This window comes from Oreochromis aureus, linkage group 14, assembly GCF_013358895.1.
Source record: "Oreochromis aureus strain Israel breed Guangdong linkage group 14, ZZ_aureus, whole genome shotgun sequence".
In the NCBI taxonomy this organism is placed as follows: Eukaryota; Metazoa; Chordata; class Actinopteri; order Cichliformes; family Cichlidae; genus Oreochromis; species Oreochromis aureus.
This window is the reverse complement of record NC_052955.1, coordinates 41,080,255-41,098,906: the sequence shown is the minus strand read 5'-3', so window position 1 is coordinate 41,098,906 and position 18,652 is coordinate 41,080,255. Positions and strand designations below refer to the sequence as shown.

At 44.1% G+C, this 18,652-nt stretch overlaps 1 protein-coding gene across 1 annotated transcript; it reads right to left on the bottom strand.

Moving 5' to 3' along the window:
- Positions 1-613: 613 nt before the first annotated feature.
- Positions 614-18,064, bottom strand: LOC116321803 (A disintegrin and metalloproteinase with thrombospondin motifs 8). The gene is made up of 9 exons (XM_031741754.2): positions 16,894-18,064; positions 15,062-15,301; positions 9,642-9,774; positions 9,351-9,518; positions 8,255-8,547; positions 5,967-6,153; positions 3,713-3,885; positions 3,250-3,425; positions 614-2,759 (listed from the first exon to the last, which is right to left on the bottom strand). Exons 1-9 carry the CDS (start codon positions 17,608-17,610, stop codon positions 2,015-2,017), a joined length of 2,832 nt encoding a protein of 943 aa, XP_031597614.1. The 5' UTR covers positions 17,611-18,064; the 3' UTR covers positions 614-2,014.
- Between the last annotated feature and the right edge of the window lie 588 nt (positions 18,065-18,652).

The window sequence follows — 18,652 nt, the reverse complement described above, 5'->3', positions numbered from 1 at the left end:
ACGACATTTAAAAAGTTTCTTGTTATTTCTTTTAAATAGCTTTCATTTCAGACGTTGAATTTCTTCAGTGTGACAAAGCTATGCGGTCTGCTGAAACATTAGATATCAACTGAAAGTCAAACTGAACTGTGGATAACATGATTATGGTCATGCTGGTATTTTTGAACTATTATGATTTTCACATCAACCAAGCTCAGAATATAGAATAACAGGCGTTAAAACAGGATGTTGTTAAGTGGCTGGGTTCCTCCCTAACCACAGCTACTGAATATATTCTCATATGGCTGTCTTTGAAATATGTGAGCGGAGAAGTTATTCCATCGTGGGAGGATTTTTACAGAACATTGGAAGAGGTTTTGGTTTATAAAACTTGCCTCACCCAACTTTTAAAAGCTACCAGCCCACCTAAAAGAATTCCACACATCTGTGGTGAGTTTTAGTGTCATACAGCCTAAAAATGAACTCTGGAGATCTTACGTGAAATACATTGTGAAATTTATGGGTCCTTATCACTAATGTATACTCAACCGAAATTTGTATGCGTAGTTAATAATGTCATATGTTTTTAGTGATGTTTTGTGGAGGGTCAGTCACAGTAAAAGAGAACAATGCATCGACATAAATGTGTTTATTTGACCATTTCATAGACAATTATCTCAAAGAAAGCAGCGTCTGCCATGTTACCTACATGTCCAAGGTAAAAACTTTACAAAAATAAATAGCTTAAAAAGGAAGCTGTAATAATAGCATATTCCTTCACTGAAGGGATACAGGCCTAATCCTCCATCTCTTTTATAACATACTGTAAATTAACAACAGGAATGAAGAAATCAAATATACACACATGAGTCTGAAACATCTGTGAACATTTGCATATGATGCATGAACTAAAAGGAAAATGAATAAAATTAGTTATTTTTTCATATACATGATAGATAATATGCTTATCACTTAACTTAGTAAGAACACCTCCAAAATAAAATATTGCAGACTGGTTGTACTGCTGTTTTGCTCAACTACACTGTGATGCACGTGGACATGGAACAAGGCTACAGTTACTTTACAGGGTCGAGTGGTATGGTCTGTCGTTGGGTTTTCTGATCAGAAAGACCAGACGTGATCGAGGCTATTACATGTACACAGTGTGGAAAATGCCTAGCTTTTGATGTTGGCTCCAGCAGCCAGTAGTCCAAAATATAGTGAGAGCTATTGGTTTGCTCAACAATACTAATGCTCCAGATAAAACCATGACGTCCTCGTCACATGAATTTAACACAAATTACATTAATGTGTGTTTAAAAAGACGAAGCAGTCACACACAAGGGCCTCGATCAAACGTCCATACCTTATTTAAAGGCAAATGGCTCGATCAAAGCTCTATAGGGGCTTGAGTCTGTGAATTACAGCTGGAGGTATATTTACACTATGCTGGTGTCTGACAGCAGGTTTCATTGTTCTAGCCACACCGAACTGCTGTTTATAGCAGGCATCCAAAAACAATCTTTTAAGCTGGACTAAGTTTCTCATTCTGGAGAAAACATACACACTGCACCTTCTCTTAGCAACTATACATAGCATCACATGTACATCCTGAGGTAGATTTCCATTGTTTCAATAGTGGTTGTCGAAGGTCAACAGAATGACAAAGCAATATTCAGCTAAAAGCCTTTGATGCGATTTGATGCAACCAGTTGATAACATGGATGGATTATGAGGCAATGGGCCCTGGGATGTAGACGTTTAACCCCCCACCCACCACCACTGCCACTACTAACACTCCTGCGTAACAACAAGACGCTCCAGATTGAAAGAGGCATAAAAACATCTTGCAGGTGAAAAAGAATGGTCATAATTATCATTTCTTTGGTTTTGTGGATCGCTCTGTGTGTGTTTGTAGTCATACTGTCCCTGATCTAATGGACCCCGGCACTATTCATGGTGCGTCCGCCTGTTCAGTAATCCATAAATTGTTCATAAGTGCACTATGACCATGAGTCCGCTGTACTCGTGTTCTTCACAAGCAGTCCTGGTTGAAACATTCCCCAGACACCGGCTCCGGGATCTTTTTTGGATCACACTGTTCTGCTTCAACAGTCTTCCCAGTGTAGTCTATGCAGAAGACGCTGCGGCGGCGCTCCCCCTGACCACAAGTTCGTGAGCAGGCAGACCAAGGTCCCATCTGCCATATGGGACAGGGCAGGTCTGCACAGGGCCTGATGTCTATGGGCTTTAGGTCTTTGCCACACTGACTGGAGAGGAAGCCTTCGTCGTCCATGCATTCAACATTCCTCCTGGACCACCCGGATCCACAGGTCTTGGAGCATGGAGACCACTCGCCCAGCACCCATTCGGGGACGCCAAATGGATGAATCATATGCAAAGACAGGGACGAGCCCTTCTTCTCCTTGGATTTGTTCAAAGTCACATCTTTAGGGATGAAAAAAGTATATTTGACCTTGGGAGGGCCTCCATCTCCTGCAGTGGTGAGGAGCTGGATGGTGATGGCCTCCTTGAGCTGCCTGAAGCTCTGGATCCTCTCTAGCGTCGTGGAAGATCCGCTGTACTTCAGTACTGCGCCCAGCACCGGAATGTCCTGCTCAACCGTGGACACGGAGAAGTTGCCATTAAGGATGTAACCGCCACTCTCTCTCTTTACAGCCAGGTAGTAGCCATCATGCTTGATTCCTCGGTGGCTCCGCTGCTTGATGTCAATGTTAGTAGCACCAGTGGGAATTGTGACAATGTCACTGTATCCATAGCTGATGGAGAAGAAAAAGAACAGATAACAGTTTACTATAGAATATCTTATCTGTGTATTAATTAGAACTTCCAGGTAAAAGGAGATGAACTTGGTTTGAAATAGAAGAAGAGTGAAAGAAGCTGTGCTGACACTATAATCAACCTACCAACATGTATGAAACTACTAATCTTATCTATACTATATTGAATAGGTCAGAAAAAGCATAAATAAAATGAAACAGAGAATCAGAATACCACAAATGGGTGGGCCAAAAGTTATGAAGAACCTAAATTGATATGGGGTGAATAAATTCTTGTGAATGGGCCTCGAGTACAACATAAGCAAATAGCATTTTTAAAAAGAGCAAAATATGATCTAGCAACACAATCAATTAATCAACTAATTAATTAGTCACAACTACAGTAGAAGGAAAGACATCCATATATTTCAGAGACTCTAAGCCTTTTTGTGCTTTGTCATTTTTATTATCGTTGATCTGATCGGCTTACGTTGCTTTGTTGTACGAGTCTGTGATCTTTCTACAGGTGAGTCCACTTCCTCCACACACTCCACACTTGTCCACTCTCTTGTTGGATCCTATCACCTGGTCGCAGCCTGCCTTCACACACTGTCCTTGGACACACACAGATGTGGTGTCAGGGCCACAGGGGGTCCCGTCAATCACCTGCAGGGATGGAGCAAGCATTGGTGGGTCACTACACATGTCCCATTCAACTATATTATGAATATAGTTCAACATCATGTCAGGGTGTTCATCAGTGAAAGGAGGTCACGTTCATGATGTTAGAGCTGGTTATAACACTGGCTATGAAACAGAGCTGGGACTTCAGGAAAAACTAAAATGAGTGAAGCTTTTCTGAAACCATTATTCTGATTTTAAAAAACTGAACAGTGCTTTAGACTACTGGCTTTCTTTTCATTGAGATTTGCTGTTGAGTGACATTATTGTACCTTGGGTTCAAACACCTTGAATTCACTGCTGCCCCGGGCCCTGCAGAACAGCTTGCACCTGTCTCTGGGAGAAACACCGGCGTACTTTGGTATCCACTGTTTCGCGTTCCCGTTGTGGTCCAGGTAGTTGGGGCTGTTGTACTTCTCACACTGCTCCTCCCTGAAACTTTTACCTAACATGAAGAAACAATAAATTAAGATACTCTACCAAAACAATATTATTTGTATAATCCGAACACCTGATCAACTCTAGATTTGTATTTTTATATTCATTAGAGCAACGCAGAAAAATAGATGAACACCAGCAGAGTCTGGATCAGGCTGGTGGACAACAATTAATTATGTAGCATCAAAACATAAAACCTGATTAGAAAACACTATATGGACAAACGTACTGGGCCAGCTGCACATCACACCTACAGGAGCTCAGCCATGCTTGAAGCTTGCAGTTTTTGTGGCGATGGAGGATGCTTCATGGCCGAGTTGGGGAGATTTCTAAAAGCTTCCACTTTGCAATATTCCCACTCATAGTTAATCTCGTGATATCTAGAAGGGAGGACATTTCATGAACTGACTTGTTGCAGCGGTGCCATCCTGTTACAGCACCACACTGAAATTCAGCGAGCTCTTTAGAACAACCCATTCTTCTACTAATGTTTATAAAGGCAGGCTACACTGGTCAGTGCTTGACTGTAAAACACTCTGACTCAAAGATTAGGAGGCGTGGCCTGATACATTGGTCCATATAGTGTGTTTTTGCAGTTCTATTATTAGCTACAGTGATACATTAGTGACTCCTCTGGTCTGCCCTCAGTAAAGATGTTTCATTGGAGTCTTTAGTTTCATGTCTACAACATGAGTCTTAATTTGTAAATTAGTGTCCACATTAGTGTCAGGTCACTGACATGTCCCTGCTGCATGGGTGGTCATTTCTGCACCCCCATCCCCCCAATCCCTGCTTACAAGATGGCTCAAATCACAGCGTCTACATCTGTCTTTTATATACAGGCTGTGGGTCAGTCTAGATAATGCTGTTTTTCGATTGAGCGTCCCCCTGTTGCCTCCAGTGAGTGCAAACAGCTGTTCTAGAGTCCGAGCAGATCTGTGCCAGCTGTGCCTCATCACAACAATCAAGCTCTCTACAAATATCTGCCACTACCAGCCTGCCGCGTGCTTATGCAAGTTCTTATACCGTCCTAACTCTTTACAGAATCCCAACCCTCGTCTCCTCTCGTCTGCAGCTCCATCTGTAATGTCTGCAGCATCAGACTTTTAGCTCCCAGCTCGTCACTTGTTTCCATCCCTGTGTTACACTTGCCCCCATCCGAGCTCTACTGCTCAAGTTGGAATATCACAAGTTATAATCCAAGCCTGCTGTGCTGTCCCTGCTCATTATCTACAATGAACTGTCTTTTATCTACAACTCTGTAGACAAAAAACAGCTGAATGTTGCAAAAAGCTGGAATGAGTCAAAACCACAAAACTACACAGTTGGATCTGCTGACATCAGTGGTCGGTAGATGTCTATAAGCCCCTGTTTTCTTCTTCTGCTCATGATTTTACATAAAAATCTCCCAGACCTGCTGAAATGCAGTGTGGTTCAACAACACAGGCACCACTTTGGCAGAAATGAGGTTCTAGATAGAACCAAGCTTAATGTGTTTTGTTGGAGATTACACAGTTTCTTCCAGAGTTTGTGGAGTGGTTTGAACACGAGCTAATACACAGTTTTTTGTTTTGTTTTGTCTTCATAAAAGTGTCCATCTGTTGCAAAGCTTAATTTTCATTTCTAAAGAAATGGTGGCGAGGTGGATCCTGGGGAAGAACACAGCACACTTCAGAGCAGGTTTAGAGAGTTTTTCTTAACGTTGCGATGTAGATCTTGGGCTTTGGCAGAGGCACTCGGGGATCACATTCTGTGGCCTAATGTTCCTGTGGCTTATGGCGACGGTTGGTTTTGGAAAATGTGGCCAAAACATCATAAGGTGGGGTCAACGTGCGGTGTGACCAACCCTCGCCCAAATATGCCAACACACCTAACATCTGGCCTGCAAAAAGCAGACCTAAAATACGTCTGTGGCAGCCAGACTCACCCCGGGTCAATGCTGCCAGTCAAGGCCAAATGTAGGACAATGGAAAGTGCAGATGTCGGACAAACATTTGTTGCCGTGTCTGATGTTTTCAGTAGGGGACAAACGATATAAGAAGCCGTTTTTCTTTGTTCATTTGAAAGCTGTATTACGTTGACCCTTACCTTCATTGTTGTCACATGGCTGTATGTTGCAGGACTGGTACTGGACCCTCTGTCCTTCACAGTACTTCCCTCCATTCTGAGGCACTGGGTTAGTGCACTCCCTGTAGGAGAACTCCACCCCACCTCCACACGTCCTAGAGCACTGCTGCCATGGTCCCCACGAGCTCCAGCCGCCGTCCACAACCATCTGCGGTAAAACACACAGGAAAAAAAGAGGAGAGTAGTTGGTTAATGCTCTGAGCCAAAGGCAATGTCAGCTGTGCAGCCTAAACCACAGTCTGGGCTTCTGGGTTTGAGGCCGCACAGCGTGTTGGCATGCCGCGACTCGAGGCTAAATCTGTGTTGAAGTTCGGCACGCGCCTGCTGTCTGACTCTACCCACATTCCTGCCACATGTGTCACTCACTGCTAGTAGAACCTGCCATGCTCCAAGTTTGTACGTTGAGTGAGTATGTGCGCGTGTGCATGTGTGTTTGCTAGCAAGGTTGTTCTTTCCAGAAGTTTTATAAGTTTGAACCACATCCCAACAGCCAGCATGTCTGGATTCATAAACAGATGTGTGTTCAGAACATAAGGAGAAGATATCAAGGCAACCAACCTTAAATAAGACGCTGAGATGTTCTTTGAGGAAATCTAAAAAGGTATTGTGAAGGATCTGCATTTCAACTCAAAGTCAGACAGAGCTCAGTTTATATTGCGTTCTCTGAGCCCTTTAATGTCTGTGCTTTAACTTGAAATTGCAGCATTTATGAAAAAGAGTCAGGTCTCAGCTAATGCAACACTTTCTACAAACATGCAGAGTTTTGCATTTTGGAAGCAGTTTTAAGAAAGAACATTCTCCACCACAGGGAATATTTTGGCCTTGCTGACTCTCATCATTTGTCTATTGTTAGTGTATTAGCTTTGCTATCTGCTATCATCTCTCTGCTATCATTGTGGGTTTGAATCCACTGTTTGGGGCGGAGCTTGATGGTTCTTACCGTATTTGCGTGGGTTCTCTGGGGGTATTCCAGCTTCCGCCCACACTCCAAAGACATGCAGTTAGTGCATTTATGTTAATTCATGTGAATGTGAATGGTGTCTGTACTAGCCCTGTAACAGACTGGTGACCTGTTCACACCTATCGCTGTATGGCAGTTGGGAGTCTCTGCAAGAGGATGGATGAATGGATGCATTCCTATGGGAAACAATTCCACTTCAGGTCCATGTAGTAGAAGCGCTGTGATATTTAAAGTTTTGGGATATTTGGGCAGTGAACAAGTGGAACATCAGATTAAGAATAAATTGTGAGACAACGCGTGCACAATCCACAGCTTATCTAACGCAGCATGAGCAAAACCTCAGAAATGTGCTGAGGATGCCGGCCTCATTAGAGCTTTATGACTACAAACCTGATTACTCTGTTGAAAGGAAGTGACTCATCAGACACTGTGAACATTCTTTGGTGGTGAGCCAGTGAAAATAAAGTGTCAGCATGCAACATGCAAGAAGATGGGAACATCGTCCAAAGACTGTAAGGGTTACTGAAAAAACACGTCCTTCAGAAAAAAGCTTGGAAGACCAGCAATTTTGACTCTCATGTGAAAATCTTTGGTCTCAAAGCTGCACTGATATTTATTTTCTTCCAAAAGCAATCGTGACCTTATGTTGTCGCCATGGCCACTACAAGCCTAATCACCTCATGGCCTTACAAGGATGGTGTGGCTCGTGTGTTAGGAAACAGCTGAATGAACAAACGTCAGCCTCACTTTTTGTTTTTTACCGACTGACGAGGGAAAAAAAACAGGCTCACAAGCACGGCGGCACAAAGGCAGCAGGTGCACTGAGATCAAACAGGGATGCAGGAGGTGCATTTATGCACATCTACTCACAAACTGTGTCCCTTTCTTAGTCGTGTATCACGGTGAACTTATTTTTAAGGCTTCTCTTTGCAAGCATATCCTTTAATGTACACACTGGTCATGTGTGAGCGCTCAATAAGAGCTGCTAAGTCGGCAAGTTTGGATGCAGTATTTGTGTTGTGAGATACAATTCCTGCTAGCAATACTTCCAATATTTGATCAATAATAAAATAAAAAGGTCAAACTTTAAAATAAAAGATGTTGTGTGGGAGGGGCACTGACTCAGTAGTGAGAATTACACAGCTGATACCACGAGCTAATGCTGGTGTTCATAGCTGGTAGCTGAGATACTCCCGGTCCCTGTTCATGAAAGCCAAGGATTTTACTGCCATCGAATTTAACTTTGTAAGGTGGCTTTTAAAAAACAGGGAAGAAGACTCGGGCTTACCAGCGGCTTCATCGCCTCATGGACTGGCACACAGACGCCGTGAAGGCAGGTTCCATTGGCACTGCAGGGGGTGCCATCAGCCCAGGGCAGGCTCCCATTCTTGGTAGAGCATTGCAGCGTCCCCTCCTCCTGACACCACAGCTGGCTGCAGATATCGCTGTCGGAGGTGTTGGGGCAGTGGACGAACTCCTCTCCAAAAATCTGCTGGCACTGCTGGTCCACGCTGTACTTGGAGCCTGGCAGCTCCTGTGGTAGAGGCATGGCGCTCTCTGGGACATCGAGCAGGCAGTCCCCTGTGGTTACAGTACAAAACAAGTCCGTATGAGGCCGATTATATCGGGGTTTGTGGAGACTGTGGGCCTCGCGGCACAGTGACAATCGTAAATATGCTGCGTGTGGCATGACAACAGTGGGAAAGTATTCAGCGCAAGCTGTGTCCTGACTATAAAACAGAATAATTTTACTTTAACTAATGTAGTGCATGTTTATAGGCAGCCTAATGCTCTGAATCTGGACGTCTGACAGGTAATCCAAATCTGATTGTTTTCCATTATTCCTCTAATGATCTTTATTGCATTCAATAAGCTTTTGTCTGGAGTTGTCAATGACATCCGCGGTTCGGAATGAACATTCTCAGCCACATGAGTTTTTGTTGGAAACATTTTCCAACTGATAAAGAACATATTTTGCTGACACCAGCTGTTGCTTTTGGCCGAGGAGGTGGGGAACAGGAAGAAGTCCACATTATGACTCAGTGGAAAAGAAGGTTCACTGACAGATCTAGCAAGGATACAAACAATACAAGATGCACAACAAGGCAGGGGGGAGAGGGAGCAACAGAGGTAAGGCAAAAGAAAGCGAGCAGGATGTGGAAACCTCGGGCGAAATAAATTGAGCGTCCAACCCGTAATTTAAGGGGAGCGGCAAGTTTAAGCAGGAAAGCCTCGGTTCACGAGAGGATGAGAGGAAGCGTATGTTTTATACATCTCTGAGTCAGCCCTAATAACAGAGTCACAGGCAGGCAGCCACAGTGGCACAAGATATCGACATTAATTTCTGCGTGTGCTGTGGAGCAACAAGCTGCAGTGTGCCTCACCGTGCCCGTTGTCAAAGAATTCGGTGACATAGAGCGCGCTGCAGGGTGACCAAGGCATGGTTTTGTTGAGGCTGACGAACAGAGGCGCCATCAGGTGATGACCTCCCAGATCCCCAAAGAGTCTCTCACACGTCTTGGAGTCATCATGAGGCATGCTCAACACATGACCTGCAGGAGGCGGGGTGACAGTTTTGTGCTTTAGAGAATGTTTATGAATGACTGAAAACTCTCGATCTAAGAAGCTTTTCCATAAAGCCGAGGCTCGTGTCAGCCCACCCAATGTGACCTCACCGAGCTCGTGTGCAGCTGTGAAGGCAGCTTGCAGGCCGTCGTCCTCGATAACCGAGCAGCTTCTCTTGGGATCGCACATTGTCCCGACATCGGCCACGCCCAGCGTGTCGCAGCTCTTCTGACCGCAGATGTCCTGAAACACAAATACAAAACAAAAATGTCAGATTTGAATAAACTGAAAAAAAGAGCTACTTTGTTTCTCCATAATTACATATTCATATTTTCACTTTGGTGGCTTTTCCTTACATTCACACCAGCATGTCGGACCTTCTGGGCTTTTTTTAAATGCAGGAGGGGAGCAGGTTCTCCAGATAAAGCTGGAATTCAGTGAAGTTCCATGAACTTCAAACTCCAGCAGGAAGAAAGAATAAAAAGGGCGATCAATGCCACTTCTGTCAGAGAAGACCAGGAAACTGAGGCCTCGCCAAAACCCCACAATAAAAGAGGGAAAACACGTTTCCCGGTTTCTGCTGCAACCTTCAGAATTTGATGTAAACAACATGGAAGGATGGATCCGTCCTGCCTCATGTTAGCAGTTCGTCCTATTACATCACCGTGGCGATGGTGGTGTCATTGTTCTGCTGGGCCACTTGGTGAGCATTAATTAAGTGCTACCTGGGTATTTTTCTGACCACGTGCAGCCCTTTATGTGCACGTCTTCTGATGACCCCACGCCACAAAGCTTCAAACTGCTTTGTTGAACACGACAATGAGTTCAGTGTACTCAGATCTCAGTTCGACAGAGCACCTCTGGGATGTTCTCGAATCACAGACTCACATCACGGATATGTGGCAGACAAACCTGCAGCACTTGTGTGATGCTATCGTGTCAGTAACATCAAAATCTCTGAGGAATGTTTCCAGGAATGTTTTGAACTTTTCGTTTTTGTGCCACGAAGAATTAAAACAGTTCTGAAGACAAAAAGGGTCCAAAGTCAAACTAACAAAGTGTCCCGTGAGCACAGTTGCCTTTAGTTTCTAGGTCAGCTGTTTGGTCACTTTAAACTTTCCGTTCTAGTTTGAACCAACCTTTTAGCTGTTTTGTTTTTACTAAATAGTTTGTTTATTCTAGTCTATTTATAATTAATCACTGGTTCAACTTTTCATCAGTGGCTGCTTGTTACAATATTCAGTTCACAGGGTTTTTAGAATGAGCCTCTGGAGAGTGACGCTGGCACAATCACTCCTCTTACAGTAAAGGTATGTAAAGAAATCTCTATATAATGCGCATTATGCCAAAGTAAACGAAGCAGCAATTTTAAGATTGTTAAAAAGAATGAGTGTGACGTGGAGTTGGGGGAAACCGAGTTTCATCCTCTGTGCAGTAAAAAGCCTGATTGCGTTGAACTGCTTGGACTCTCTGACTAGTTTTCATGCACACTCAGTAACAGCCTGAGGTGTTACAACCACCTCCTGTGTGGATATAGTTTGGTGGCTAGCTGCATATTAACTCCGCCCATCATAGCAAGTGCAGCTTTGCATAAAGTTGGAGTGCTATGTACAGTATGTCACAAGAACCGGTATACACTGGAGGGAAGTGGCAGTGGCCAGCAAACTAAAGGTAATGGAACAGCTGCACTGCTGCTAAAACTGCATTTCACTCAAAGTAAAGTGAAAGAGCGACTCGGACTGATTCAAACTGCAACACAAGCAACGTCCTAATATTTTATAATATTTGCCTGATATCTTGTGGATATATGGCACGGCAGGCTGAACTGTTAAAGAGTTGAAGCCATTATTCTGTCAAACAGTAAATACAGTAAATATATTAGCAACCCTCAGTGACTGTTATATAACCTTCACCATCTATTTAAAAAATCAAAAGCATGTTACTCAGTGTTTCCGTCATTAAGCAAAAGCAAATAAATATCCACAGCTGTCTGCAGCTGTAATGTGGGAGAAGTAACTGTGTGTTATATCAGACATCTTTCCTTATTTCTGTGTAGGAAGGACAGATGCATCCTCGGCCTCGCCTTCTCTAAAAACAACACGAGGCAGGACCCTCTGTGATTGGAAAGACATCTGGACTTGGAATCAGGGACTGAATGCAGCTCAGTCTGTGTTTGCAGACCTTATTCCACAACAGCAAAAGATGGCTTTCATGCCGATGCAAGACTCGACGTATGGGTCAGAGCTCAAACTGTAGTGTTGCACAAACACATGTGGTGGGACCGCAAAGATGCATGAGTGAAATGTTTCCAATGCATGCAACCCGCCGCGAGCTTTGCGTTTTACAACAGCCAGCAGCAGCGTCAGTCTTCTCTTTTGACTGCGGCTCGTACGGCACGCATTTGCAACCCCGAGCAGGCCACACACTAAAGCTCGACCATTTTAAGTGGTCGAGCTTTAATCTTGTCAGGCCTGATTTGTAGGGGCACTAAAGTTAGCTCATCCACGAGGAGCCTTCTGTCCTCTGCATTTCAAAGCGTATCTCTGCGGAAATGGAAAAACAAACACAAACCTGGGTTTGCGTGAATGATGGTTTCCCCCAAAGAAAAGCCGCTTCAACAATCCAGCACAAGACTGCACAAAGCCATATGTTCTCTCCATTATTTCTCAGATCCAGGGTCAGATTTACACGCTAACGTCATTCTGTAGGCAGATAAATGCCAACCCTGTCATCAAATCGAGCCGCAAACCAGGGCACTCAGCTATAAAAATTTAATAATAGAGAAGTTCCTCGCCTAATGTATTGTCTGCTAACACCTTGTCAACACGCACATACCAGATGGAAGAAGGCAGCCAAATGCAGCAGAACAAGCCAATTGCAACTCAAACCCCGAGGACTTGTGAACTTATTTCCTGTCGAAGCATCCATAAAGAACAGTTTGTTTGCTTTGCTTTGACATTTCCCCAGCTTGGAAAAGATTACGGCTATTCCATCTCTGCAGTCTGGTTTCAGCATCCTTAATGGAGAGCTCTAAAGTTTTTCTTTTCTATGGGTTGTTAAAAAAATAACATATGGCAACGGTTGGTTTAAAGCGAGGCACTATTTCAGCTGGGAGTTGTTTTTTTTTCATGTGCTATGTGCAGAGGTGTTTTTTTTCTGTTCTCAAACTGATCTCCCTGTTGGAGCTCAGTCTGGGAGGAGTTATTTTTTTTCTCCTTATCTTTCCTCATGTGGTGCATGTTCCATTGTTATACCCCTCTGACCTGTCTTCCCCATGTGATGTTTTTGTGTAATGTATGTATGGTCGGAGGGTAAGATGGCGCCGCCATTGCGTGCAATAGGTCGGCAGCCTTATGAAATTTCCCCTTGTGGGACTAATAAAGGTATATCAAATCAAATAAAATCAAATGTCCCTACAGCTGCTCTAAAATGCACCTGTGTTACTGTGTGGCACTTTGGCTTAGATAATTGCTGGGCGGTTGGCTGTGCTGCCTGTGAAACCGCATGCTCCCACAGCTGGCCGGGCACTGAATTCCACCAGAGGTTACTTTCTGACTCATTCTTGCTGGTTGTCTTCTGAACGGGAAACAAAATCTGCCAGAACGTGACGGTGAGAGGACCGTCCATCCTAATAATACACTGTGAAGCATGCGCTCTGCTGCACTTCAAAACCGCAATTTGAAGAAAAAGGTTGACTGCTGTAACCTGTGGTGATGACTGACTCTGTGTCAAGGTGTTTTTTGCTAGCACACACACACACACTACATGAACTGCTAAACACGTCCAGCTGAGAGCACATAACCTATTTTGCATCACACGCGATGTGTTACTGCAAAGGATGCTAACATTAAACATGATGAAAGTTGGTAACAAATTATCCATGTGTGGATAATATCCAGAAGCGTCACTGTGAGCAGAGATCCCTAATACGTTCATCTCTGTTACACATCTGTTGCTGTGAGTCTACAAGCCCCACCCACTTGGTGAGTTCTATTTATGAAGAGCAGCCAATCAGAAGAAACTTGGCTTAAAGGAGGGAGAAGGGAGCTGGGATGGCTGCCATAAACTTTTAGTTCATTTAATTGGTGAAAAAGCGTCGCACAGAGTCCCATTACCACGTAAATAAGACGCAGAACTGCTTTAATAACATAATGTAACTGTAATAAATCCCCTTTAAAAGCATTAGCCTTAGCTCTGTTTTAGTCTCCACTGACTTTAGAGAATCATACATTCATTCCCCTTCTTAACTGTTTTTAACTTCCTTTATTGCTTTGGTTGCTAGCAGGTGGCATACGGTGAGTTTATGTGAACATAAGAATCCACCTTCAGCAGTGAAGAGAAATGCATGCTTCTCATGCCCCATTTTTGTGGAATAACCTCCCTCAAGATATTAGGCAGGGATGCTCTGTGGAGGTTTTTAAAGCTAAGTTGAAGACCCACTTGTTCACCCTATCCTACATGTCTTAATTCTTTGCCTTTTACTTCTTTTTTTTTTAATTTTTATTGTTTTTAACTTTTATTATGTTTTTAACTTGTTATTGTGTTTTTAACTTGTATTGCTATGCATCACTTTTATTTATTTATCTCTTTATTTTCAAATAGCTGTACAGCACTTTGTCTGAAAGCACTTTATAAATAAAGTTATTATTATTATTATTATTATTATTATTATGTACCTTTTACAGGACACACAGGAATTTGTTCAATAAAACATTAAAAAAATAATATTTATTAGTGTGCGTTTTTTGCTTCATGACTAAATGGCCTGTATTTATATAGCGCTTTACATATCCAGTCATCCACCCATTCACACACTGGAGATGGCAAGCTACATTGTAGCCACAGCCACAGCTGCCCTGGGGCGCACTGACAGAGGCGAGGCTGCCGGACACTGGCGCCACCGGGCCCTCTGACCACCACCAGTAGGCAACGGGTGAAGTGTCTTGCCCAAGGACACAACGACCGAGACTGTCCAAGCCGGGGATCGAACCGGCAACCTTCCGATTACAAGGCGAACTCCCAACTCTTGAGCCACGATCGCCCCCGATTAAATTGCTTCCCATTGTTAAACCTTTCAATAAAACCTGAGATACTCTGGTGTTCCTCAAGGATCCATTCTCAGGCCACTGCTGTTTGCAAATTAATAAACACTTCACAGTAACTCTCAATTTTGCCTGTAGGTTTTCATTGTGTCTCAGTTACTAAATGGCTTAGTACTCATTTGCACAGTCCAGATGTCATCATGCGATCTTAGAATTTCAATTCCACGATACTAAACGGTACCTTTATTCAGGGATAATGATGACATTTCTCTGCCTGTCAATGACCTCTGAACTTGTGCAGTTAAAAGCTACAAAAAGTGTAGTTAATGACTTCTTGTTAAGATGTTCATCTTTTTAAAAGATAAATGTTTAAAACCGTATTTGCAGATGATGCTGTGTTTTATTTCAAAGACCTAAACAGCTTTAAATAAAACAAAAAATCAGAAAAATAACTAAATCAGATGTATGCTCGTCTGCTGGCTCCTCACCTCTCTAGTGAACAGCATGGCAGTGTCGTAGTGCTCGGGATGCCTCTGGCTGGGTGGATTGAAGAGCTGCTGCCAGGAGCAGAAGTTCCTCAGAGCCACACCTCCATTGCTGGAGACCTCCGGTCCAATTTCCTCATCTTCCACCACCAGCATCTTCACCACCACCATGTTCACAGAGTTCTTTATGCTGGGGTGCTTATAAAGCTGGGCGGCCATGGACATGAGGGTGAGGATGTAGTGCTGTGGAGGAGAGGATGTTTATGATTCAGCCTACAGATGTGTTCAGAGCCAGGCTGGCTGTTCCTCGCAAACTAAAAATACACGTGATGGTAATGTGATTTTTTTAATGAAATCTTGACAAGAAAGCGTGTGCATGTGTGCGGTATATTAATCCTGGAGACTTTAACGACATTGACAGGCCCTATGCGGGACAAGCTTCATTATAAAATTATGAAAAGATTGCAAACACATTTTTGCCTTTTCTTACTTACTAGATGTGCATGTGTAATCATGTAGAGTGGCCAGTGTGTTGGTTAGTTCGGCTCTAACGTGCCGAGCTGTTTGATGCGTTCAAATGGAAAAGAGACTTTTTCCAAATGCAGTAATTGCACAAAAATAAAAGCATAAACACTATAAAGTACTACTCAGTGCGCACATGTGTGTCCTACAATGGAAATTAAACTGGCTGATATGTGGCGCTGTCCTGGATTGCATGTTACTGCTGCAGCAAACAAAGAAAAGGAATGGATGCCAACATCATACAAGATGACAAAAAATGCAGGCAGACAAACCAACATGTATTTGCACCTGTGGGCTGTAATCATTTTCCCCAAAGTTACTCGTCCTGGGACACAATCTTGGGAAAGGAGATTGTGTCAGGGATTTCCACTGAGCTGCTGTGTCACTGTGTTTCAGAGCCGCCAAATCACAGACAGTGTGAGCGGCTTTGCCGTGATGCGTATTCTCGGTGAAATCATTTTTTCTAGGGTGGGTTGATAGTCCAACATTGAAAGTTTTTCCACATGTGCTGTGAGCACACCCACGGAACCACATGTTGATTTTTGCCTGGGGCAACCAAATCACTGAAACCGCCCCTGTTCATAGAAAACTGCATAAAAATAAAAAGGGATGTGTGATTTGGGATGGAAAATCCACTGTGAGCCAAGTTTATCAGTGCAACCTTTCTCCTCACCTTGTGTCTGGTTGCCTGGGGAATACTATGGAGACTTTGGCAGCTGAGGAGTGACTTAAACACAAACAGATTAGAATTTGGCTGGTGCGGACTTTGGCACAGTCCTACTTATTACTGGTTCGGCTTTGGTTGGAACCAGGACTGATTTTAGATTAGAAGGAGGACGTAATAAACATTTAGTGCACTTTAAAGAGAGAAGGGCTGATTTAAAGAATCACGGAGTAAAGATAGAATGCAAAAGCTATTGTAAGCACTGTGAGTCTTCCTGGTGATGCTGAGGCTTTGCTGCCAAATGGTGACCAAGTCCCTAGGAATGTGCTCCAGCATTTCTTGCATTTCTTTGGCCTGACATCTTTCTGTGAAAAACAGGGAGCTCATCGATTTCCTCCCAAGGTCCCTCACTGACAAAACATGTTTTATGTAGCCGGAGAAAACATATGCCTGCCTTTATATTTTCGAGTGTGTGAATCCTGACTTTGCAGACAGGATGGGAAAATAAAAAAAGGGGGGGTTAATGGAATGACGTCTACAACAGCGGCCTGTTTATGGAAGAGTCTAAACTGAGAAATTAAAGGCAAGCTTTGTTTGGGCGCCTAGTAAGTGTGTGCGTGCAGGAAAGAATGAGTTCATGGCGTCTGACCTTTATTTCATCTCCATAGAAGTGGGTCATGGTTGAGTCTGCTACCAACAGGGTCTCTATGAACCGTGGCGCGGAGACAAAGCGTCTCCGGCGTGGTTCCCTCCTTGCGTCACCGTCGCCGTGCGTAAAACTTTCCCCATTGTGCTGCTCCACGGCCGCTTGATCAAACGGGAGGGGAACACCGTGGCTTTCGTTGAATGTTCTCCTCCTGATGACGTGCGGCTCCTCGGCAGTGGCTGGCCCGGGGCCGCCGTGGAGTTTGGGCTCAATCAAATACTCTTTGCCCTCCGTTACGAAGGAGCCAAAGATGCCCGAGCACAGACTGACAGCCACGAGCGAGTTCTGATCTTGATCCACGTTCCCGGAGTAAAAGCAGCTCCTCAGGTGGCCCTCGCTCTCCTCTGACTTGTTCATAAGCTTCTGGGGGACAGCTCGGGCACCTTGAGCGCTGCGTAAAGCTCCAACGTCTCTAGCTTTGACGCGCTGGATGGTGAAAGAAGGCGCGATGAAGCTGGTGTCCGGGATGAGGTTTAGAGTAAAGTCTTTGCCAAACGCACTGAGGACAAACCTCGGCTGGTCCTCGCTTCTCTTCCAGAAGCGCCCGCTGGTTCTTGCATTTATCCGAACAGGTACAACATCCTCTGATTCAAACGAAGAGGCAAGTGCCGCGTTGACTACGCACAGGAGCGAAAAGAGCAAACACGCAGTGGCACACATCGTCTGCAGACAGAAACGCGCTGAAGAGTGGATCAAAAATAAAGACTCTAACAAAGATGATGTCTTTTCTCTTCTGCAGTCGCAATAACGTCTCTTCTGAAATGAAAGTGAACTCCCAGTCAGAGTGTGCTGTTCAGCTTCAGCCAGCTATCATTCCCTGTTCTGCCGCTCACCAGCACCGCTGCAGTCTGGACATATCGGGGGGTATTTATACTTTCCCTTCTTCTCTGGACATGAGGGGGTTTATTTTTGATATCCTCCGTTGCTGGAAATTCTCCTCCCACTCGCACTTCATGAGAAACTCGAGGATAAAACGGGTCCAATGAGAATGGGCCGACACTCCCCCCTTCTGAAACAGCTTGACAACCGCGCTCCTATTATTAACCCAGCGTGCTGTATGGCAGCGACAGGACATCTATACTACGCATAGCTGGGAGTCCGCTACGCGAGTTATTTCGGAGGTGTGTGAGTGGCAGGCCCCCACACGGCCCGGAGACCCCCACCCCGCCCCTCTCCAAATCCGGCCTGCTTTATCCCCCTCACAAAAGAGCACCGCTGGACGAAGAAAGGCGCCGAGTTTGCTTGGAACTGACCCCGAACACTGGGAAACGTCTAATCGCGTTAGTGAAGATTTAGGATGAACGTTATTCTTCTTATATCTCCACTATGTGACGTTTGAAGAAGATTCGTTTTAAATACTAAAATAAAGCAACATTTTACACACAGTGAATAAAATACTGTATTTGAACTCAATTTTAAACTTTTCTTTAATTCAAATAATCAAAAACAAATGCCAAAAAATTCCTGTACACCAAACAGATGTACAGAGGACGACATTTACCAGCAGATGGCGCCAAAGCACAAGGACCGAGCGTTTGTGCTCACTCTTCGTTAGACACTAGATGTCGCTGTTTGCCTAAAAATCAAGTTTCTGTTTTCACTTGTTCCTCATTTTCTTTAGTAGAAGCTGGAGACATGTGGTACTCTGTAATGTTGAACATTCATTAAAATTAGAGTCATTGCTTTCATGATGGCCTCCTCA